The sequence below is a fragment of the Anopheles moucheti genome, chromosome 3 (genome assembly GCF_943734755.1).
Source record: "Anopheles moucheti chromosome 3, idAnoMoucSN_F20_07, whole genome shotgun sequence".
Taxonomy (NCBI): domain Eukaryota; kingdom Metazoa; phylum Arthropoda; class Insecta; order Diptera; family Culicidae; genus Anopheles; species Anopheles moucheti.
In genome coordinates, this window is record NC_069141.1 from 24,491,747 (window position 1) to 24,512,539 (window position 20,793).

Below are 20,793 nucleotides of genomic sequence, written 5' to 3' on the forward strand. Positions count from 1 at the left end.
TTCAAAGGGTGCTGTTGTGTGGTTGATGTTCTTCGTATCAAGCAAAGGGAAGTTCCTTAGGGCAAGTATGATCATTTCTTCCTGATATGATCTTCAAGAACAACCAAAGGAAGAAAACAATGATTGCATGGAGGATCGTTTGCTGGTTTTCGAATGATGGACGTTTTGAATCCAGCTCCAGCATTTTGGGATGAGAATGGCTTAGAGAAAATTAGATTCCTGGTAGACATTGTGATTTGCGTTTCTCAGTAAAGCAAACTTCGTTAAAAAAAAACAGTGAACTGATCTGTCTTCACCAAATTAAACAGAAATCTTTATTAGTTTAACTCTATTGTCTATTCAGAGGATTTTTCTAAATTTTCATAGACACGTTTTCGGCAAAATTGGACAAATTGATCAAGGTTTGTTAAGTTTTAATCGTCCACGAAAGGGATTTCTACAAAACATTGAACTCTTCCTGCATTTTTCATGTTGGCGCCTACCCGTGTATTTTAGTGACAGCGTTGTATACATCTGACACATGGCTTCAAGCCGGTATTGGGGTGGCATTTTAAATATTTGTTTATCTCGCCAATGTTTATTCACCAGGTAACGAATATAACAGTCATAGCGTACAGACAAATCGGTGGAGATATGTTTAAACAATTGAGAGTGAATCGATATCGAAGTGTTTATCGATAGATTAGACATGTTTTGTGTTTAAATTCCACCAACTGGATCCATTATCACACAATCGATCTTTCGATGGTTTGTAATTAACAATTACTCTTAAAACGACTGCATAAAATCAATTGTGTTTTATAGCAGCACTTTGTGAGTAGTATGATTGAATTACTCGCCCTTTTTTTTGGTTAAAATAGCTGTTTTGAAATCGATGTCGTATTGCAATGACATTATTTGGCCTCCCAGCACGAATAGTTCCCCGAAAGGGGAAAAAATACAGACGAAAAAGAGCTTCTCGGTTCGGTTTCCGGTCCAATGCTTCAGGCTGTTGATGCTTTAGAAATGAAAACTTCTCTAACGTGGCGCCCGAAACTGTTTCGATTTCCTTTGGGTTTGAAGCAGATATTGAAGCAGGAAATGAGGAGCGGCAAGATTTCTTCTTCGCTGCATTTTAGTGCACCGTGTGCAGTGTGCATTCACAGTGGGGGGGTTCTAAAGAAATATGGGCAACGCTCTTACTATGTGCATGACGATTTGCTTGGATGGTGGGAAGACCGCAAAAATATTGTTGGAACTCATTCGACTCTTTATCTAAACAATTCTAATTATTGTGAGATATGAAAACTTTAAAGAAATTTATTCATTTGTACGTAGAATTATAACAAATAATTGTTTTTGTTTTATAATGTTATGTTATGTTATGTTATGTTATGTTATAATGTTATGTTATGTTACGTTATATTATAAAAAAAAATGATTTGAGCCAAAGTTGATTGACATATGGTCTGATAATTCTGTAAATTTTTACCTTACCAGGAATAAATCCTTACCAGTCCCGCCATAGATTAATTAGTATGCTATAAAAAGGAATTGTAATGAAGCAATCGAAACCATTTTCAAGTAGTGTTGCTTATAATCTCCCCGCTGTTTGTCTGCTTAATTGCCGTTTAATTGCACCGAGCGTTTCAATTTGTACCTCAGAACTCATTCGATGGGCAATCGAAAGATTCGAAAGCGAATGCGACTTTTGGCTTTCATCCGAGCACGATTTGTTTACTTATTGTTTCTACTAAAAGGTAGTGCTCACTGAACACGCTGTCGCATTTCGGTTGGATGATGGTGCCGTTTGTTTGTGGGACTAAATTGTTTCCAGCTTTTGGACTCGCTGGCCAATAATAGAACCTTCCGAAACGGAAAACCTGTAAAAACACACACATCCAACAGCATCCAAACCAACCAACCCCTGGGGATGGTTTTTGTTTTCATTAATTAAGTCAGTCGCTTTTCAATGCCACTGAAAATTGGAGTTGAAGTGAATCGGAGTGTTTTCTATACCTTTTTACGGGTTTTTTTTCCTTCGTTTTGGTTTATTTCTGGTGGACAGCTACAAAACCCCCGATGACAGACCGGGTCGGAAATGATGGACCACCGGTTCAACGATTTGCCGTTATAATTGCTAGAACACCCCGAGGCCAGCGGGGTTGGCGGGAGGAACTGGAAGGTTGGGACAGAAACGGAGAACCAATAATCACAACAATTACTCGTACCGAAAGGGCTGGTGGCCCTGCACATGGGCAATTATCACGAGGGGCCACATTAAATTTGTCAGGGGAAAAAGCAAGTGATCGTAAAGCGTAACGCCACGTAACGTGTTTGTGTTGGTTGGAAGGTTGTTTTCGTTATTTTACTTCGCTTTTGTCTCTCAAAGTCCGCCATGTTTGGCCAACACGCAGCAATAATATGTTCACTATTAGTTTTGGGACTAGTATTGGGAGTTTCAGAGAAGAGTTTTCATTCGACTCCAAAAATAATTCAAAGCCGAAAGAGGTGCTCCGGAATTCTTCGGAATTGAATCCGATGTAGCTATCGCAGTCAAATACGGAGTTAAATTCGGAGTTGGATTTCAAATTCATTTCAGAGTCGAGCTCTAAAGTCGATAATTATTTTGCATTAATCCGGCGTTGATTCCATAGGAGACTCTCCGAGTTCGATTCATTCGTCTCCAGAAACATGCTAATTTTACCTAGCACCAAACTAGAACGTGTCTAGTCGCGGACGAAAAACTTGAAGCGCAAAAATCGTTCAAATTTCCAAAAAAGGTTCTCTGAAATCTTAAATTAAATCGTTGTTTCTAGTTCTAGACCCTAATACGTACGTTGTATAACATTGTTGTGGATGTGCTCGGTGTATCATTGCCAAACTATTGCCTTCCTCACACAATTCGTCAACGACCCCGGGAAATTCGGAACGAATTGCATTTTTTTGTTTTGTCTGTGGGTTCGATCGATCGATTTTCCACGGTGTTAGTTTTCCATTTTTTAAGCGTAAACTTGTTGCACATTTTCTTTCATCACCAGAATATAGGTGTGTGTGTGTGTGTGTTTGTGTGGCTACGATTTGGGAGGAATGGTTTTATGATAAATTTTCATCGCTGGAAGGTTTCATTATGTTGAAATGGAAAGCACCTCTACCCCCTGAAGTCCTGCTGTGGCAGCACGAAAGCGCGGCGAAGGTAGGGACATTTTGTCGGTGGCAAATATCCAAATTCTCTGTGAGAACACAGCCACTCGTTCCCATGCAATGTTTTGTGTCTGCCATCCAAGCTGCACACGCAAACATAAAACCGGGCGTGCTCTGTACAGCCCTGCGAAAGGCTGCGGTGCATATCGCTGGCAAGCACTCCGTGGGCATGATCCAGTTTTGAGTCGCTGGTGGTAGGGAAAATCGGCTGGAAAATGGAATGATGGTTGTGTCCGTCCGACCGGTGAAGGCCTGCTGTTTTGGGCTGCTGGTGTTATTTAATTATTTATTCCAGACCACGACCAGTTCGGCGGCAGTTTCCTACCCATTCTGCGTTACGCCAGTGGCGGTTCGGGTGGTTTCGGTCTTAAATGGTTTCGTAATCGACGTCGGTATTGTTGTGTGTGGTGTAATTTAAGGTTGTGGATCTGTGGCTGAGATGCACTTACCGCTGGGAGGTACTTCTATTACCCCATGCTCGAGTAAGTAGGGTCTGTCGTGGCTCGAACAAAATGATGCGCTAAACAGCGCTTGGGTAGAAACAATCATCGGTAGACATCACGAACAATGTTCGTTGGGTTTTATTAGCTCCATTTCCCGTTGAACTTGAAATAAATGTTTTGATTTTTGTTAAGAGACACTTTATAATATTTTAATTAAGCATAAGAGCTATGAAATTCAAACAATCTTGAGTATCTTTCATTAGGAATAAAAACTCAAAAAACCAGAACTCCTCAAGAATTCTCAAGTTAAGTTCACCAAGACTGCTATTTAGAATTAACTAACATGTACTAAGGTTATCAACCAGACATCTTTAACTGTTATTGCGCTCGACCGTTGTAGGTCTCACCTTACAGCAAACGACTCAATGTTAACCATCTCCGGAACTCCGAACTCTCTCTGCTTGGAACGACATCATCAAGCTCTCAACTTGTTAAATTAAATCCATATGCATGTTTTTGTTTTATTTTATTTTTTAAATCATGAGTTGTTGTTAACTTTTGCTTTTATGGTTTTCACATCAAATTAGTTCATTTGTCTTCCAATTTACAATCTTTGCAGTAAGAAAAATGTCTTAACAAATCATCTCTTTCGCCGATCCCATTACTAAAACCCCCCAGATATCCTCCATGGTGACGAAACGGCAAAACGCACAACGCAAGAACATTATTGGCATATTTGCCATCGGAAGCAACCAACCATTAATTTGAGCTAACAGGCACCAACGCTTTTTTGTTCCTTCCCTGCTTTCTAGCTGAAAAGAATTTGTCCCACTCAACTGGATAAGCTTCCTCCACTGTGGGGAGTTATACCCTTTGCGGTTGATCTTTCCATTTATAGCGCGACATCAACCGGCAAGCGAAAAGGTTTTTGCACGCAGCGGCGCGCGGTGGTGGCTGTTTGTCATAATTTTCGTGACTTCTAGCGCACTTTATCTTCGGAAGGAAACGGGCGCTCTTTTGTTCGTTTTTATAGTCCTTCGCACAGGAACTGTGCTGCTGCTGCTTGCTGGTGAAGCAAAAGCACCGGGGCGCTGCTGATCCCAACCCGGGAACGGGGCGAACAACCCCGAATTCGATAATAGCAATCATGCCCTTCGGAAGGTTGTTTCATCCAACGCCGCCGGTCGTAGGTCATCGTCTCCGGGGGGAAAGTTTTTTGAGACTGGTGCCTAGAGGACGCAAAAAAAAACATACACACAATTGGGAGCATTGTGAGCAATCTCTCGAGAACTGTTGACGCGGGGGGAATTGGTGATAAGCTCAAAATATTGGGAATTTCTTTGGAATTTCGATCGAAATATCATTAGGATAAATTGTTTTTCAGATATCTGACCTAACCTCCTGGTTGGTTTGTTGGTTAGTTGGTTGGTTGTGGAGTGTATATCAATGTGTTGTTGCATCCTGTACTGAATTGTACCTAGCGATGTGTCAAGGACGAGTTGAAACTTTCTGAATGGTAAAGTGCAACTCGACAAGTTTTAATTCTTTGCTATTGTACCACCTACCGGCATGGCATAGGAGAGATAAGTAAAATTGTAAGCTCACCCTTTGCAACAGTCAGCACGAGAATCGACTACACGGCAATGGGATGACCGCTGGCCCCAAACAAAGAACAACATCAGTCCTCCCCCATTCGGTTACGAAACGCACAAGTACACTTGTGACGGGGATGAGTGCGCAGTAAGCATTAGTACCGTCGAGCCAGGGAAGCGTGTGTGTGTGTGTGTGTGTGGGTGAGCAAAAGTTTAAAATTTCTCGGTTTAGTGTGTGAGTGTTTGTGTTGATGTGCGCGCGGTACGATCCTTTTTCCAACTTCTTCCATCCATCGCACCGCACCGCACACTCCACGCAGGATAACAGGCCGGATGAGAACGAAAGTTCGCTGACTGTGTATCCTGGCTGACTTTGACGTCCTTTCTGTGTGTTCGTCGACCTTTTCGATCAAACGGTGTGTGTGTGTGTGTGTGTGCGTGTGTATAGCGTTCGTTCTCTTCCTTTCACGCTACTACACAGTCAGCACATTTTCCTTTTATTAGTACTGCTACTATACAGGGTAAAACAGGATGGGACGAGTTAAAATGAACGAGACACCGAAAAGGTTCATGAGTTGGATGTTTTGTTTCGTTCAATTTTCCTATTGATTCCTATTCCTGCATTCCAGCCCCTGCCGTCCCTGCACACCTTACACGCGGGCTTTAAAATCAATGCTGTCAATCGATGAATAAACCGCGCAATCGCTCGCTTATACACACGTGGAGAAGACCTTGTGCGATTTGCTTCGCCCAAACGCATTTGCATTGTACGGTTCAACCTTCTATATGTTTTTCAATCGTATTCATCTAACAATTGCTTTGCAGTTAAAGCAGTTGCTCCGACTTCACATCGTTTTTCATTGCAATGTTAGTAGCAAAGATGCCTCCACAAATTTTGGTATTAAATGTTTTTATTTCTCATGCTGCATAGTTATTCGATAAGATGTATTATTCGTCCTAAAATTATTCAAAACTGCCATTTTGATTTTGGTTCAGTTTTACTTCTATGCTTCTATGCTTCAAAATTTTATTTTTTTATAAATTGTCTAACAAAAAATTTCGATCCTTGGTAAGTTTAATGTTTACTGTACTCTACCATCAAAAGAGTCATCCTTCCGGATGCAAGGCAGCACACTGTCATGTGCAGGAGACAGTGCAATTTACGAACCACCGGAAGCAGCCAACAAATAGCGATTACCCTTCAACCATCTGGTCTCGGGGATTTCGAATTTAGAAACTAGATTGCATATTGTGCGTTTTCGCGTCTTTGTGTGCGGGATTGCTTTGGCCAGTTTGCGACAATTTAATTAACGCACGATTTTGTACCACGCCGCGCTATATGAAACGGTGTCCTTCAACGACGACACGTCGTCGAAGAGGACGAGGAAGTCCTTGTATAACAGTTTGATTATTGCTGTGAAATAGGAATGTAATTAAGTAATGTATTTCGCACACTTTTTTATATTCTCTTTTTTCTTTCTGTGAGTTTAAAACTATTCTCGGAGGTCTGACCATATCTGCAAATTTAAGATCTGTGAAGTAATTTTCTTATAGACGAATAGTAAAACCATACTATTTAAAAAAAAATCAAATCATTGAAATTTAAAGCGTAGAGCTTTTGGAGTGGGCCCGTGCTCGTGAGCCTCGGCGTTCGGTTTAGTACACCGAAAGTCGTGGTTCAAATCCCGTTTCAATTAAACTAAAATTTAATAAATGAAAGAGTTAGTAAGTTAATTTAGTTTATACGTTGACATATTGCTGCCGCTGTGTATGACTTTTGTAGCGCCTGATATATCATAATTTTCCAGCATATTTATATAACGTTATCCCAATATTTAACATTACTAGCATATGTACAGCACATACATGTTGTGTGCAGATTTTCTAATGGCTGTCTGCTTTAAGTGCAACGCCAAGACCAGATGATTGTGTGAAATGTTTAAATGGAGAACGCAACAACATGCCCAGCATCCCAGCTCTCTTGTCCTTTGTGTTCAGTATCTAAAAGGATTTATTTATAGTACCACACGATTGCGAAATATGCGGTGTGAGTAAGTGCACTCGTCGTCGCTGATGCACTTCGTGGTTGCACTTTGCGTGCCTTTGGGAGTCTTTAAAAGGTTGTTACCGATGATGCTTTTTTGTTGCATGTGCGTGGGTTTTATTCGCCTCTCCTCCACATTCCAGAAAGTCTGTTCGAGATTAACAAACTTATTAACTGTTATGCTCGTTTTTTTGTGTGTGTCGTTTACGTTGGAGGGGATGACAAACGTTTAGCGCACAACAACAGTTTGGACCGTGGTTCACCGGGATGTTGGAGGCTACGTACTGGGATTCTGTGGCTGAGGTGGCTTAGAGAAAGAGAAGTTGCATGTAAAAACGTGCGTGGGAGTGATACCGAAACGAGCAGAGAGCAGCAGCGCGTTACGGACTCTGGCGGGAGAGTAATGTGATAAGAAACCTTGCCAGCAAAAAAGAACGATAGAGAGCAAAACCTTGGGACGTTCGAGCATACTCTCTCTCGCTCGTAGTGAACGGCCATAGTGTATCCTTTTGCAAGGACAGCTCACAATACTCCGGCAAACATCGAAATAGACCAATGGTTGTTGTTGCTCTCGTCCCAAAACCGAGCATCCAGAGAAATGAACATCTGTACTCTGATGCTCCCGGGGCCTGCGCACTGTCCGCTGATTGCCATTAAAACCATGGCGGCAGTTGAGTGCTCCTTTTCGGTACCATGTTCTCTCTTGTGGATTTTCCCTGTGGTTTGTTATGTGTATGGTTTATTTTCCCTACCATCCGCGCTGTTGTATCCTGCGGCCCCCCCAGTCCTCCGCTAGCGGGAGGCATTCATTTTATGCGTGAGTGACCCTCCGTGCCAGGGATAACAAAGACACTCGGTTCGAAGTTCGGAAGTACAGCGAACGCGAAACGCCAAAACTGTCAACGCAAATCGGACGCAATTGGTGTTTTCGTTTCGCCAATGTTGCATATTAATCTTGGGAACCGACGAAAGGTGATCTGAATCCCCGGTGGTTCGAGATATTCGAGATTGTCTGCAAAGAATGGTGCTGCTGGCTGGCTGGCAGAGGATTAATGGCGTGTGTTTGTACTGCGTTGTTGTGAGTTGTTGCGTTGCCCAAAACTTCTTTGTGTTGTGTTTGGCATGTGTGTTAGTGCTGGTGGTGAACTTTTGCTACCATGTGGTCTACGGAAAAGTGCATTCCTATGGCGTGGTAAAACGTACGCGAAAATCTGCTATCAAAGTGTCGTTCAGCGTATTGTTGCCTATCCTCCTGGTGGGAGTCTTATTAGCTGTGCGTGCTTTATCGTGCTGCTCTGATGCATTGATGGAGATTGAAGATTAAAGTATTCGTCTTTCTTATGAAAAACGATTTTTTCAAGCCCCATCCGTTTTGATGTTTTTCGAGAAGCTGAAGTGTGTACTGTGTCCTTACCACAATGGGTATGCGTGCTAGTGTTTATCAGAGGAAAAATAAATAATAGGATTCTTTTCCTTAATTTTGCTTGGCTGTAGAAAACTTGACTTCAAAGCTAAGATTACCATGATGCTTCTTTCGAAGGCAGCTGCTAAAAAAGTTCTAAAGTTGAGTAAATTTTGCAGTTTATTTATTACAATGTTATAGTTTAGTTAAGCATTTTGCACAGTTACTCAAGAAAAAATCCAATTAACTCTCACCACAATTCTACAAATTCAATCGAAACAATTGTCCTTGCAGAAAAGCAAACATTTGCCATCCATTACGATCTGTAGCAAAAGCTCTTTGTGTTTCCGATACAGAACAGCAACAACACATTCCTCGCTTGTTTCTGTGTGTGTGTGTGTGTGTGTGTGTGTGTGTGTTGTTGAGGGGTTTTTCGCGCTGTTGTTGATCGGGAGTTGTTTTTCACATTGCGAGACTGCGTGCTTGGTGCGAGGACGAAGGAACATTTATAAAAAAAAACAACAACAGCAACCATGAGTTGAACGCCACGGGGATGAATTTTCCAACCGAGCACCGGAGAGTGCAGAAAGAAAGCGAGCAGATCGTCGTCCGGGTGAATGTGAAACGGGATGAATTGAATCTTATTCATGAATCCGAGATACATCTCGTGAACCATTTGCCATGCGGGCTCAATGTGTGTGTGTGTGTGCGCTGAGAAGGGAAGAAAATGGAAAAACGAGAGTGGAAAAAGAAAGAATAAAAAAAACAGCTGACCTTTTGTTTTGTCGCGAACTTTCTGTGCGCCGTGTGTGGTGTATGTGGCAGTAGTGATGGACTCCTTATGTACGGTTCGGAGTTCCTCGTGTAGAGTTACGCTGTTGTTAGTTCCACTTTCGAAGGACCTTTGCATTTTTCTACAAAATGTGGAACTTTTAAGGGCAAATGATAGTCCTCAGCGTTTCTGTTTTCTTCTGTCTTCTTCTGTTGGTTGTGAGGACTTTTAAAGGTAGTCTTCGAGATGTACTACTGGTGCGTAGTATTGTAGTAGTCGTAGTACTTCAGACATCCAAACCAAATTTAATCGATCAAATTAGAAGTCATTGTCAAACAATTCCCAGTCAGTGAACAGCGCGCTGTTAATTTATCCATTTGAGCAATTTTCTTCGCCAGACTTCATTCATTCCCTCGTTTTGGTGTGGAGGTAGTTGTGATGGCATCCCAAAAAGCATTAAATAAATGAGTGTTTTTATGTGGTTCAAAATGGTTTTCAAAACGCCTAGCAACTCACTTGCTCTATCCGTAGTGCATGCTCAGTGACAGATTTTCCCTTTATTTATCGTTTATTCAAGCGAATTTTTAACGAAATTTGGCTGGCTGGGTTATTTTCATAATAGCTTGAAATTATCCTTAATATTTAGTTTAATTAAATTAAAAAGATACCAAGCAAAGTTCGTGATTTATTGGAAAAGAATGGAAAATTATTTATACTTATTTATTTATTTATATATTTATTTATATTTCCATTTTGACGGCTTTCGCCGTACTATCAAATTGTTTATACTGCTTGAGGGACAAACTTGTCCATCCATTGGCAATTCTTACGTCGATATTTTGTGTTCTCCATCCCACAAAAACACACACACACGAAAATCACGGTGGTAAAAAGCAAACACTGTTCCGTACGCATAATTTTGCACGTTCCGACCGTGTGCACCGTGCGTAGTTAGGAAACAAAGAAATATAAGTTTTGCTGCTGTTGCTGCAAAAAAAAAAAATGAAATAAAACCACACCGCAGGAGGAAAAGTTGTATGGAAATCTGGGAGAGAAGTGAGAGATAAAGAGAAGCGTCCCCGTTTGTATGTATCGAAATGGTAGGATCATGTACGGTTGGGGATATAGGATTGCTAACCATTCTAGCAACGTGATACGGCCAAATGGTTGGATAAATCTATTCGAATGTGCAAACGAACCAGACATTTCTCGCCTCGGGGCGGCGATATGTTGTTGCGGTTGTTTGGCATATTCTTTGTTGAAATTGTATCATGATACTTTTCCCACACACTCGCATTCTCGATGTTTGGATTCGGATTAATGAACCGAACGGTAATGTAAGGATGCTTTATGCTTGCCATTCTGCCTTTGTATCACTCTGTGTATTAATTGCATGTTCGTTCTTTCTCTATTTCGTTGCAGGTGCTCTGAACATCTCAAGACATTGAAGTTCACCGTGTTTTACGTTTCTTGGAAGTAATTGTAAAAGAATTGCTACTCATTGCTTCTACAGTTTGATTGTTTTTAAAAGACTGATATGTGTGATTTTGTTTAAAATTTAGTTGAATGTGACAAAAATAGTGTTTTTTTATTTTAAATCATCTTAAATTCATTTCTTATAGGTGTGTATGCGTTGGGCCCAAAAATTAATGCGTGAGTGAAAGATCGTGATTGCAGGTTGGTGAATTTAAGGTGGAATATTGTGGCAAAAAGTGGTTCAAAATCATTTATCTGTATGGATGTCTGAAAACCCCCTGTTTGGCCCCATGTGAAAGGGTGCAAAGTGCAAAAAGCGTCGCTCTAGTTGTGTTTGTGCGTGTGTGTATGCGGTACTGTGGCTTATCAGCGTGTTCGTGTGTTTGTGTGATTGTGCAGGAAGCTCAAAAAAGGAATCGTGATCCTGCGGTTTGATTCGATATTTGATCAGTTCCGTTCGTGGTCTCCGATGCCGATGAAAAATCAAAGCATTCGTGTGAGTTATTGCGGGCTAGCGGCAAGAATTGTGCGGAAATTGTGAAGTGAAATACATACGGGAACGGCAGTGAAGGCAGTAGGAGACAGCTGGTACGAAAAATCGGAGTAAAACGCCAACACGCATCGTCCGTAGTATTGTTTAGCTGCTTTCTTCCGTGTTCGCCGCCAGGACGACGTGGCCAAGACGACGACGGCACATTCGCGCTTCAGATCACGGCACGATCGGCGGCGGCCATTCGGTACCGGCTGATCGGGTGAAAAAATGCATCTGAAATGTGGATTACTGCTACTTTTTACGCTGCTGCTCCTCAACGACATCGAAAGTGGTATGTAGCAGAAAGCGACGTTTCAGTTATTTTATTGACGTTTGCAATAGTGTTAAACTAACACACATAATAAGGCAACATTTATTGTATGCCAGCAGAAACTCAAACGTTCCGAAATGAGCTTCCTTTTTGGCTTATGAATTCCCCCCTCAAATCCTGAGGCGATGTTTGACTTTCGTCTCTAATCCTTTGCTCCGACCGGGGATGGGTTGAGTTGGTCTCGTCCCTTTTTGTTTATCTCCCTCCCAGTATGGCACGTGGCGCTTCCTGCAGGGCAGGCTCAGTGTGAAATTGAGGAACGAGCACCACCGAGAACCAGGTAGCCGGGATTACGGAAACGTTCGTAGAATTGAAAGATATTTGAAATCGTTTCCTAAGTCCCGCAAGAGCCAGCATGTTGAATGCAAATCATGTTAAATTACCATCAGAGAAGATTACTTCTCCTCTCGCTTCGGTATTTGCTGTGTAAGTAATACTTCTGACCGTGCCTTGCTGATATGGTTGAAAGAAGATACAAACGAACAGCTTTAAATAATTTCACCAAAATTGATTTGCTGAAAAACGGTTGTCGCGAGTGGAATAGAATTGTTTCGTAATTTTATCAAATTAGGACCAACCAATATTGAGTTTAGCGTTGGAAGAATTGGCCATTGGCAATATTAATATGCGGCGGGATGAGAGTGAACGAACGCACGTCAGTTGATCACGTTTCGGCATTTAGCATTTGACATGTTGTAGAAGCCAGTTGACGCCTTGTCGTGTTGCTGGCAGTGTAAAGGCAATTAAAAGCTACATAAGTGTGGTTTTCACGACTAGTCAGAACAGAACGTGACCATCATTTGTCTGACGCAATAGCGTGATGCATTGTTGCCGTGTATGCCTGATCGAATGCCTATGAGTGCGACATTGGAAATGGGCTCTGAAATGGGCTAAAAGGGTCAAATTTAATCAGCGTTACACAATTGGACACTTGTACTGCTTTCTATTTGTATTAAATGCTGCTCTCATTTTGTTGGTGAAACTTTGTTATTGAATAACTTTCAACTTTTAAGGTCTGAACTACTTTACTACTAGAAAACCATCTCTCTTATCTTTCCTAGAAAACGACTTCATTCTTAACATAATGTTTGTTAATAAAAGTTGCAAGTTTGTTCATCGCTGTGGGTTGCGTTGTTGTTGCCATTTGGATGAGTATTTTTGGGTGTGATTGTTGCGTTCTTATTTACACGTCATTCCGGATTATGAACGTTGGTGCTCCATATTGTACTTTTGTTTGAGTTTTATCTACAGTGCGCTAGAACGACGAACACTGCTGGTGGGGTGGGGTTGGGGAATCATCGCGAGTGCCACAAGTTATAAAATGTCGGATTGTTTGCTACCGAAGTTAATGCATGGATGTGGGGTGTACCGTGAGACGATTTATGTGGTTTTGTCATATTTGCTGTACTGAAATATTCAACAAATGTGCTGCAGTTAAATATGAAAATCTTAAGACAGGTAGTACACACAAAGGAGAGATAAATTCTTGCTAAGAATCCACTGCAAATAGCCTCTGGAATTGAAGAATTTACGTTAGAAATTATCGAAAATATGATTTGCTTTTAAACTTTTTCATCGTGCAATGTAATGAGTGATTTGTGCTCCTCTTTTTGAATGTTTGATTGTTGGGTCTTTTACTTTGGAAAGGTCCCATTTCCCTGGATAAAGCAACATAAGAACGGACGGACTTCTTTGCGGATTAGACAGGTGGTTTTCTTTGTGTGGAGGAATCAACCTTTTTTAGCATGTTTTTTTTGCAAGACGTTCATATACAAGGATGAAGAAGGAAGGCCAACTTAATATCTGTTCGCATCCTTCATTCAAAGGTCCTGTTGCTTTAGAAGGTTTAGGATTTATTTATTACTACGAAGGACTTATGCTATCTACATTAAGCTGTGTGGCTGCATATTTTCGTGATGTTCTACATACGCAATGTCTGCTGCATGGCGGAAACGAATGGAGGGTCGGATCAGGCCTTTTGTAATTAAATTTTAATACGATGTAGATTGACCAGCTTGAAAAGATATTGTAAAATATAAATCTGCTCAGTAAACCAGGATGAATTCGAATGTTTCTTAGCGTTTCGTAAGAGTACAATTTTAGTTACCTAGAATGTTATGCCCGAAACATTAACTTTTCCCTAAAAAACTTCAAAGGTTTTCATTTGTTCTTTTTTGATTTCCTTTGCCACTATTTACAAAATGCTTTCTTTCGCAACTGAGCGCTAACTTATGCATCGCGCAATGTTGTTTTAACTTTTCTTTTCATCTCAATTATGTCTAGGTTTTTGCCACACACCGCTGCAAACAGTCCCATTTGGGGCTCATTTTCACGAGTCACACCGACGAAAATACATAACCTCCAAATGCGTCACTGAAGGACACTTGAAGCCGAAACGAATTTCGTTGAAAGACACAACACCTCGGCGGTTGGATGGTTCGTAATGTAGTAATTTGGAAGCATTTTAGCATTTGGCGCGTATCTCTGTGTGTGTGCGTTTTCGCCCGAAACGAAGTGGAAGCTCTTGGCGAAAATTGGTTCCCTTCCATTGCGATCGTACGTGACTGTTTGGCAGACAGGTTTGATTGTGTCTACTGGTCCGACTTGGCGGAAGTGGTGTCCTTCGGACGGCATTCGGACGTAACGGGGAGGATGGATAAAACATAAACCAGTTAACACTCAGTGCGTTTAAAATGTCCCAAAAATTAATTCAACCGCTACAAATGATGTCGATGGCAAGTTATTGCTATTCGGTGGTATGGCAAGATGGGAGGGCCATCACATAAAAAATTGGCCATTAAGCGTTTGGCTTCGTGAAGATGTTTTCGTCTGTTACAGTGAATGGAGACTGTCCTTCCGGTCGTTGCGATCAAGGTCTAGGCGCTGGTAGGAAATGGAATGGCGTATAATTCCAATTTATTTGATTCATTTTGAAACACTACATCGGAACTCGTTGATGGGACAAATAATATTGTAGAAATACAATGCGTTTGGATGTTTTGGTCCGCTGCCTCTGTTTGCAAAATACTTTTAGAGGCGTTGTTCCAGTTGGTTTTTATTCTTGCCAGCACAAAGAATTTGGCTTTGTAACATTGAAGTTATAGATGGTCTTGGACGTTTCATCCCATCCAAACCTACCAAAATCAGCACAAGAATTCGGTAAAATATGTCTAGTAAACCTCTAGCAGAGAGGCACTTAGTACATTTCAAAGTGCACATATGTGGTTAATAATTGTGTAATTTAGTGTTAATGAAGAGTTATTCATATGAATATTTAACGAGGAGTCATTCAAACCATGAATCGATTCTCAAAAGATTCATAAATCCTCGAGATTCTGGTGTTGATTACTATGGTGTGATGAGATGTTCTTGAATAGTTGAAATGGAAAATATATTTTCCATGTACGTGAGCAATAGATGAAGGAAAATTGCAAAGAGGCATAAGATATTCAACGTTGACTGATTTCAACAGACAGCAAGACTTTAAAGTGATCGCAAGCAAATGTTTAAATGCATTTTATTTTCAATTTCTTTTTTTGTGAAATTTTAAACCTAAATCAAGTTAAATAAGTAAATAAAAAGTTTAAACTGTTTATAAAATATGAACGAATCTTCACAACAAGCGTGACGAATATTTTAGTCCGCTTATTCTGCAGCTTACAAGTGTACAACCCGGACAGCATCGCCGGAGATTTCTGTTACAAGTGCAGCAGAGCAAAGGGACATAGCCTTTGTGCAGCTGTCAGGTTCTGTTGCATCATTTCGAGCGTATCAAAGCTAGTTGGACGCAGGATGCTTTCCCGTTCGTATAAGCCGTGCCCCGAAAGCAATTGTTGGAGAAAAGTTATGCTATGCAGATTTAAAAATAAGAGTATAGGTGCAACGAAATCTTTCTGTACTTTCAATTATTATTACACAGTTACGAAACTTAGTACACCGTTACGAAGCATGTTTGAGGGTTGTGTCGCTTTTGTACAGCATCATCATCATCATCATCGTAGCAGTGATTCATCGTTACGAGACAATCGCTGTTATTTGCTGACACTGATAGCGGCCTCTGAAGCTCCTCCGAGCTCTCAATATCATCTGTATAAACGGACACTCTTTTCCATTTATGAAACATAAATGTGTACTACTAACAACAGCAAGTGACTCAAGCAACACACACAAACACACCCGCGGGGATTGGCACGATATGGTGCTAATAATGCTAATATTTTTGCACAAATTCAAGCACCCTCCCGCAGTTTGTGGATGCGCTTTTTTGTTTTCTCCTGTCATGATTTCGCGCTATGCTTTCTACTGTTGCCACCAATACTAGTGGTGCGTACCCCATCGCGCGCACGCTGGTACGTTTGCGCAAAATGCATTACGCAGCAGACGCAGGGCGGAAGGTTGGTTTTGTTGATGAGTTGCTTCCTTCGGCGTACATCACCCCAACTCGGTCTGTGTGTGAGGAGCGGAGCCGTATCAACGGAGACACAGTTTCGCGTGTGTGTGTGTGTTGGGCAAAAGGAGGAAGTTGCTGTGATTCAATCGCCGAAAGTACGCAAAAATATTTATTTATTTATTCCATGATGACGGCTCTCGCCGTATTATCGTACGCAAAAATATATCAAATTTATTTTATCAAAAAATCCACAAATTTTTTACAGCAACAAATATTAACTTTTCGGTGAAGGGACACATGATTAAATAAACTGATCTGATAGTGGTGCTTTTGGTCGCTCGTCGCATGAAGGGGCATTGAAAACTTGCTAGTAAGAAAGACTCTCCGCGATTTACAGTGAACCGGGGTTAAACATTAACCAATGGGAGTCCCGGCAAACACATCGATCTCGCCCTGTGTCTCGCGTATTCTCGAACGACGACGCACAAGCGCGGTTAGAGGTCAGTAACATCCGCGAAACATCGCTTTGGTCGCCTGTTTTTTTTTCTCTTTCTCTCTCACACACAACTTCTCACACACACGCACACTAGTGCTTTTTTCTCGTGGCCCGATGGATGGCCTTTGCCAAGTACGGACGTGTAATGATGAGACAAACCAACTGATGCGAATTATTCCCCGGACCGTGGTTCCCCTCATCCGGCAGTGCCGCGCGCTCGGGTCCGACTGAGGGCAATGATTCATGTTCCGGTTTTTGAATTTTCCATTCCACCCACCAACCAGCCTCAGGGGTCTGACTGTTTTCGTGGGCACCACCGCCGTCAAAGACACGGACGGACAACGCAACCCAGTTCCGGGGGAACGTTCAAGCGTTCCGCGCGGGAATCGGTTGGGAGACGGAAGCATCAGAGAATAATCTGGGTGCGCGAAGCTTTCGCCATTAATCATCATTTGAATCTCGTTTGTATTCTACGAATGTCATCTCGCTTGCCTGATTTCTATCTATGCTCTATGCTACACCATTTTACCACGATTTGTTTTTTTTTATATTCAGTCACGGGAGCAATGGCTTTTCGATTCGGTTTTACTGTTTCGCTGTTTGATTGTAAAGTTTGTGATTTTTTTTCTATCGAAGAAATTGTCATACTATCTTGTGATTCTCGGAACTCATTTCTAGGAGCATTCTTTTTAAATTGGTGATAACGTTAAAAGCGCCTTTTAACTACAGCAACATGCGTTTATGCTTGTGATTTCTTTGCAGTCGTGCATTTCGATGGCGAAAGCAATAAAAAGGGGTAATAAATGGGGCTCAGCAATATATTTTATATTATTTAGTTGTTGTTTTTTTGTTTTTTTGTTGTTTCATTGAACTGATTCGACTACAAGCTGCTGTTGTTGCCTTCGGTTTTTTTTCTATTTCCAACCACAATTGGTATAAGTAATATTTTTCTTTCATTAAAAATAGAAGTTTTGCATACTTTAAGTTTTCTAAGAATTACACTAACTTAAATGAACCGTCATTTCAATGTTTCTCACCGGGTCTGCCTTTTGCTAAGCCTTGGCGGTTTGAGTCGCTGGCGGTAGAAAACTTTTAATGAGCAGTTGAAGCGAGCGGTCTTATGTTCATAACCGAAGGGCACGGAAAATCGGTAAAAGAAAAGTTTTAATACTCCAGGTTTCCAGAGACTACCTACGCATTTATTTTTCCATGATTTCTGCTGCAGAGTTCTGTTTCAGTATGGATTGGTTTGAACATTCTTTTGCTGTTAATGTCTCACTCCAGCCAGTAGTTTGGTGTGCACAGGAAATGTTTTACAACTGACTTCAGTTCAACTGTCCAAGCCCAATTATGTTATTGTATGTAATATTTCATCGCAAGCAGCTCGCACTATCCAAACGTGAGTGTGAAGTTCACGTTTTCCATGGTGCGTAGAGAGCGCCACGGTTAGAATTATTATTGTGGCGATGGGGCTGTTCCACGATATTAATAATTCTTACGCAACGATTTTCGGAAGTCGTAAAGGAAAAATAGTACCAAGAATAAATCATACCTTCCAGCCAACCACCCGAAACGAGGAACGGCGGGAGAAGCAATATTCGTACCTTCGCCGAATTCGTTACTTCGCAAAAGTGCGAGTTCGCTATTTGCGAAACTCGTAATCATATTTCACGATCCTTTGTTCTCGGGTTGTCGATAGTGCCACGGGAGGAATATATGAAGCATCGGTTCTGGTTACGAGAAGCACCTTTAATTGACCATTTCACCAAAAACATGAAACAGATAAAACTGTATGCGATACCTTTGTGTCACCTGAAGTAATTAAGGTGCTGATCGAATGTTTTCGTGATGTGGCGATGTCTCTGCACCACGTTCATGGGAGAAACAGTACCCATTTTCTTTGAAGTGTGGGTCTAGACGTTTTTGTAGTACGTCTAGACGTGGTGGAGGCCAATATCCTTTGATGATGTTGGTTTTGTTTGTTACACTGACGCTGGAAATCTGAAGCGCGCATACAAGAAGGTGTATGAATTATTTTATTATTTTCTTATCAACAATGTAACAAAGAAATGAATGATTTAAAAAAAAGTGTTTCAACTTTCCAATCGCATTTAATGTGTTGTGGTGGGGAGAAGTAAACAAGAGTACACACCAATTTTGAATGGGGGGGGGGGGTGTTTTCTAACACATAAGCCACGTGGAAATTTTGCTTCCATGTACAATATGATGTAAAACAAGCATAAACATTGGAGGGCTCCGCAGTGAACTTGAAATAAGTTAGGCACGGTCATGTAGCAAATAATTCATAACAGTTCGCTCTTCTCTTTCGTCTCGCTTTTTCCATTGACCATGGAACACAAATCACGCAATTTTATTTAAATTTATCTTCAATGTGGGGTTTTAGCTTTCTTACTTTCGTGCCTCTTTTGAGCCCCGGTGCCCTAGTGGTTTATCGGTGGGAAGTCTGGTTTATACAGAAAAGGATCGGTGTTGCGATATGCGAAAGGATTTTGTTCCCCAATAGCAAGGACTTTTGTTCTATATTCGGGTTGAAAAGTAATTATAGGAGAAGAAATATTTACGTTACTTGTTTGTGCCGCATCGAGAATCCGTGTTGAATCTTTGATCTATTGGAACGGACAGGTGAGGTTTAATACAAAATCACTACCGGGTGTCACAGTCGCCAATTTGCTACATCAGTGTTGTTGTTTAAAACAATTCCGTACTCCGTTCCGTACTCCATTCCGTCCCAGCCTTAGCAATTTCTTCGTTATTTGGTTAATACCACTGGTAACACTGTGACCAAAGGTCATCGAAATACGAGCGAATGATATAAAACCTTGTCAACCGGGAGCGTGAAAGTAGCCGCGTGTGAAATGGAAAAATAAATAAACCAGAAACTAAACTAATTGACCTAAATCAGACAGGCGTGAACTTTATGTGCGAATGGTGTGGATGTTGGATGATGATAGGGTTGGTGGCAGGGATTGTCGAGTGGCACACTATCACAAGTTTGTTTCACATCATTGCCTGTCAGTTTAACTTTCAGAAACTTCTTGTAAATGCCTTGCTGTGTTGGTACGCGAGAAATCATTTGGCGTTACCTTTTTTTTCCCCATTACATTCGCCATTTGTTGCGTTTTACTGATGTAGAGGCCACAAAATTAATGGATGTAAACAACATACAGCAAATCACAAATCTTTGAGCGTATCATTCCAAAAAGTAAGTCCAAGGTTAGAGTTGATTAAAATGAACGTTATAGCTAGTTATGATTTTGCAGGTTAAACGGCCATTCCCACTCCTCAATAAAAAAAAAACCCCAATAAAACTACAAATCACGTTCAAATTCCCTCGGGTAGTTGCTAAGCTACGTGCATGCATCGCTATGCTCGGCAGGAAATAGACTCTAACGGTCACCGGTATGCGTAACTCGTGCCTCGTGCTTCATCGTGGTTGTTTGTGGCCCACATGGTACTAACCACATTCGTGTTATTTCTGCAGCAAACTAGAGGCAACATTATAATGACAATGTGTGGGTACTAGGTTTATCAGTCGGTTATGATATGCCGGGAGTGTGTGTATAATGGTTGTTATTACACGAAACATTGAAATTGCTGTTGGACGTTATGTCAGTGGTATTATGGATTATATGGATGAGTTGATACTGATGAATTCCTCATTATGTTGAGGTGAATGTTTGAGTGTTAATTTTTCTTCAATTTGTATTTGTTGTGACGAAACGTTTGACGTCCCTGGCGTTGTGACATACCTGGCGCGGTGACAGGCGACAGGATGAAACGATCGCAAGAAGGATATAACTGAAAGCTGGGATTCAGTTACGAAAAAGTCGATAAAGCAAGTCGAGAAATGCAAAAAAGACTTGGAAAATCAAAATCTTCTTAACATTGATTGTGCTAAAAGATTTTCAACAAAAAAGGAGGCTTTCGTAGCGCCCAACGTGGGGCTCGAACCCACGACCCTGAGATTAAGAGTCTCATGCTCTACCGACTGAGCTAGCCGGGCTGGTTGATGGAGGGTGGTTACGAATGAAACCCACCGAGTGATCGTGGACGTTCGACCCATGTTCCACGATCGATGGTGTTCCGCTAAGCGTGTTTTATTTATAAACAT

General features: G+C 41.3%; 1 protein-coding gene and 1 non-coding gene across 2 annotated transcripts in view; one reads left to right on the forward strand and one right to left on the reverse strand.

The window, feature by feature from the left end:
- Window positions 1-20,793, forward strand: part of LOC128305951 (disintegrin and metalloproteinase domain-containing protein 10 homolog) — a 52,374-nt gene that overhangs the window by 1,876 nt on the left and 29,705 nt on the right. The window contains exon 2 of the mRNA XM_053043594.1: window positions 11,059-11,736. Within this exon, the coding sequence (XP_052899554.1) occupies window positions 11,673-11,736 (64 nt within the window). The 5' untranslated portion in view covers window positions 11,059-11,672. The remainder of the gene's footprint in view (window positions 1-11,058; window positions 11,737-20,793) is intronic.
- On the reverse strand, window positions 20,613-20,685 carry Trnak-cuu (transfer RNA lysine (anticodon CUU)). The gene has a single exon. It is a non-coding gene; the product is annotated as a tRNA-Lys (tRNA).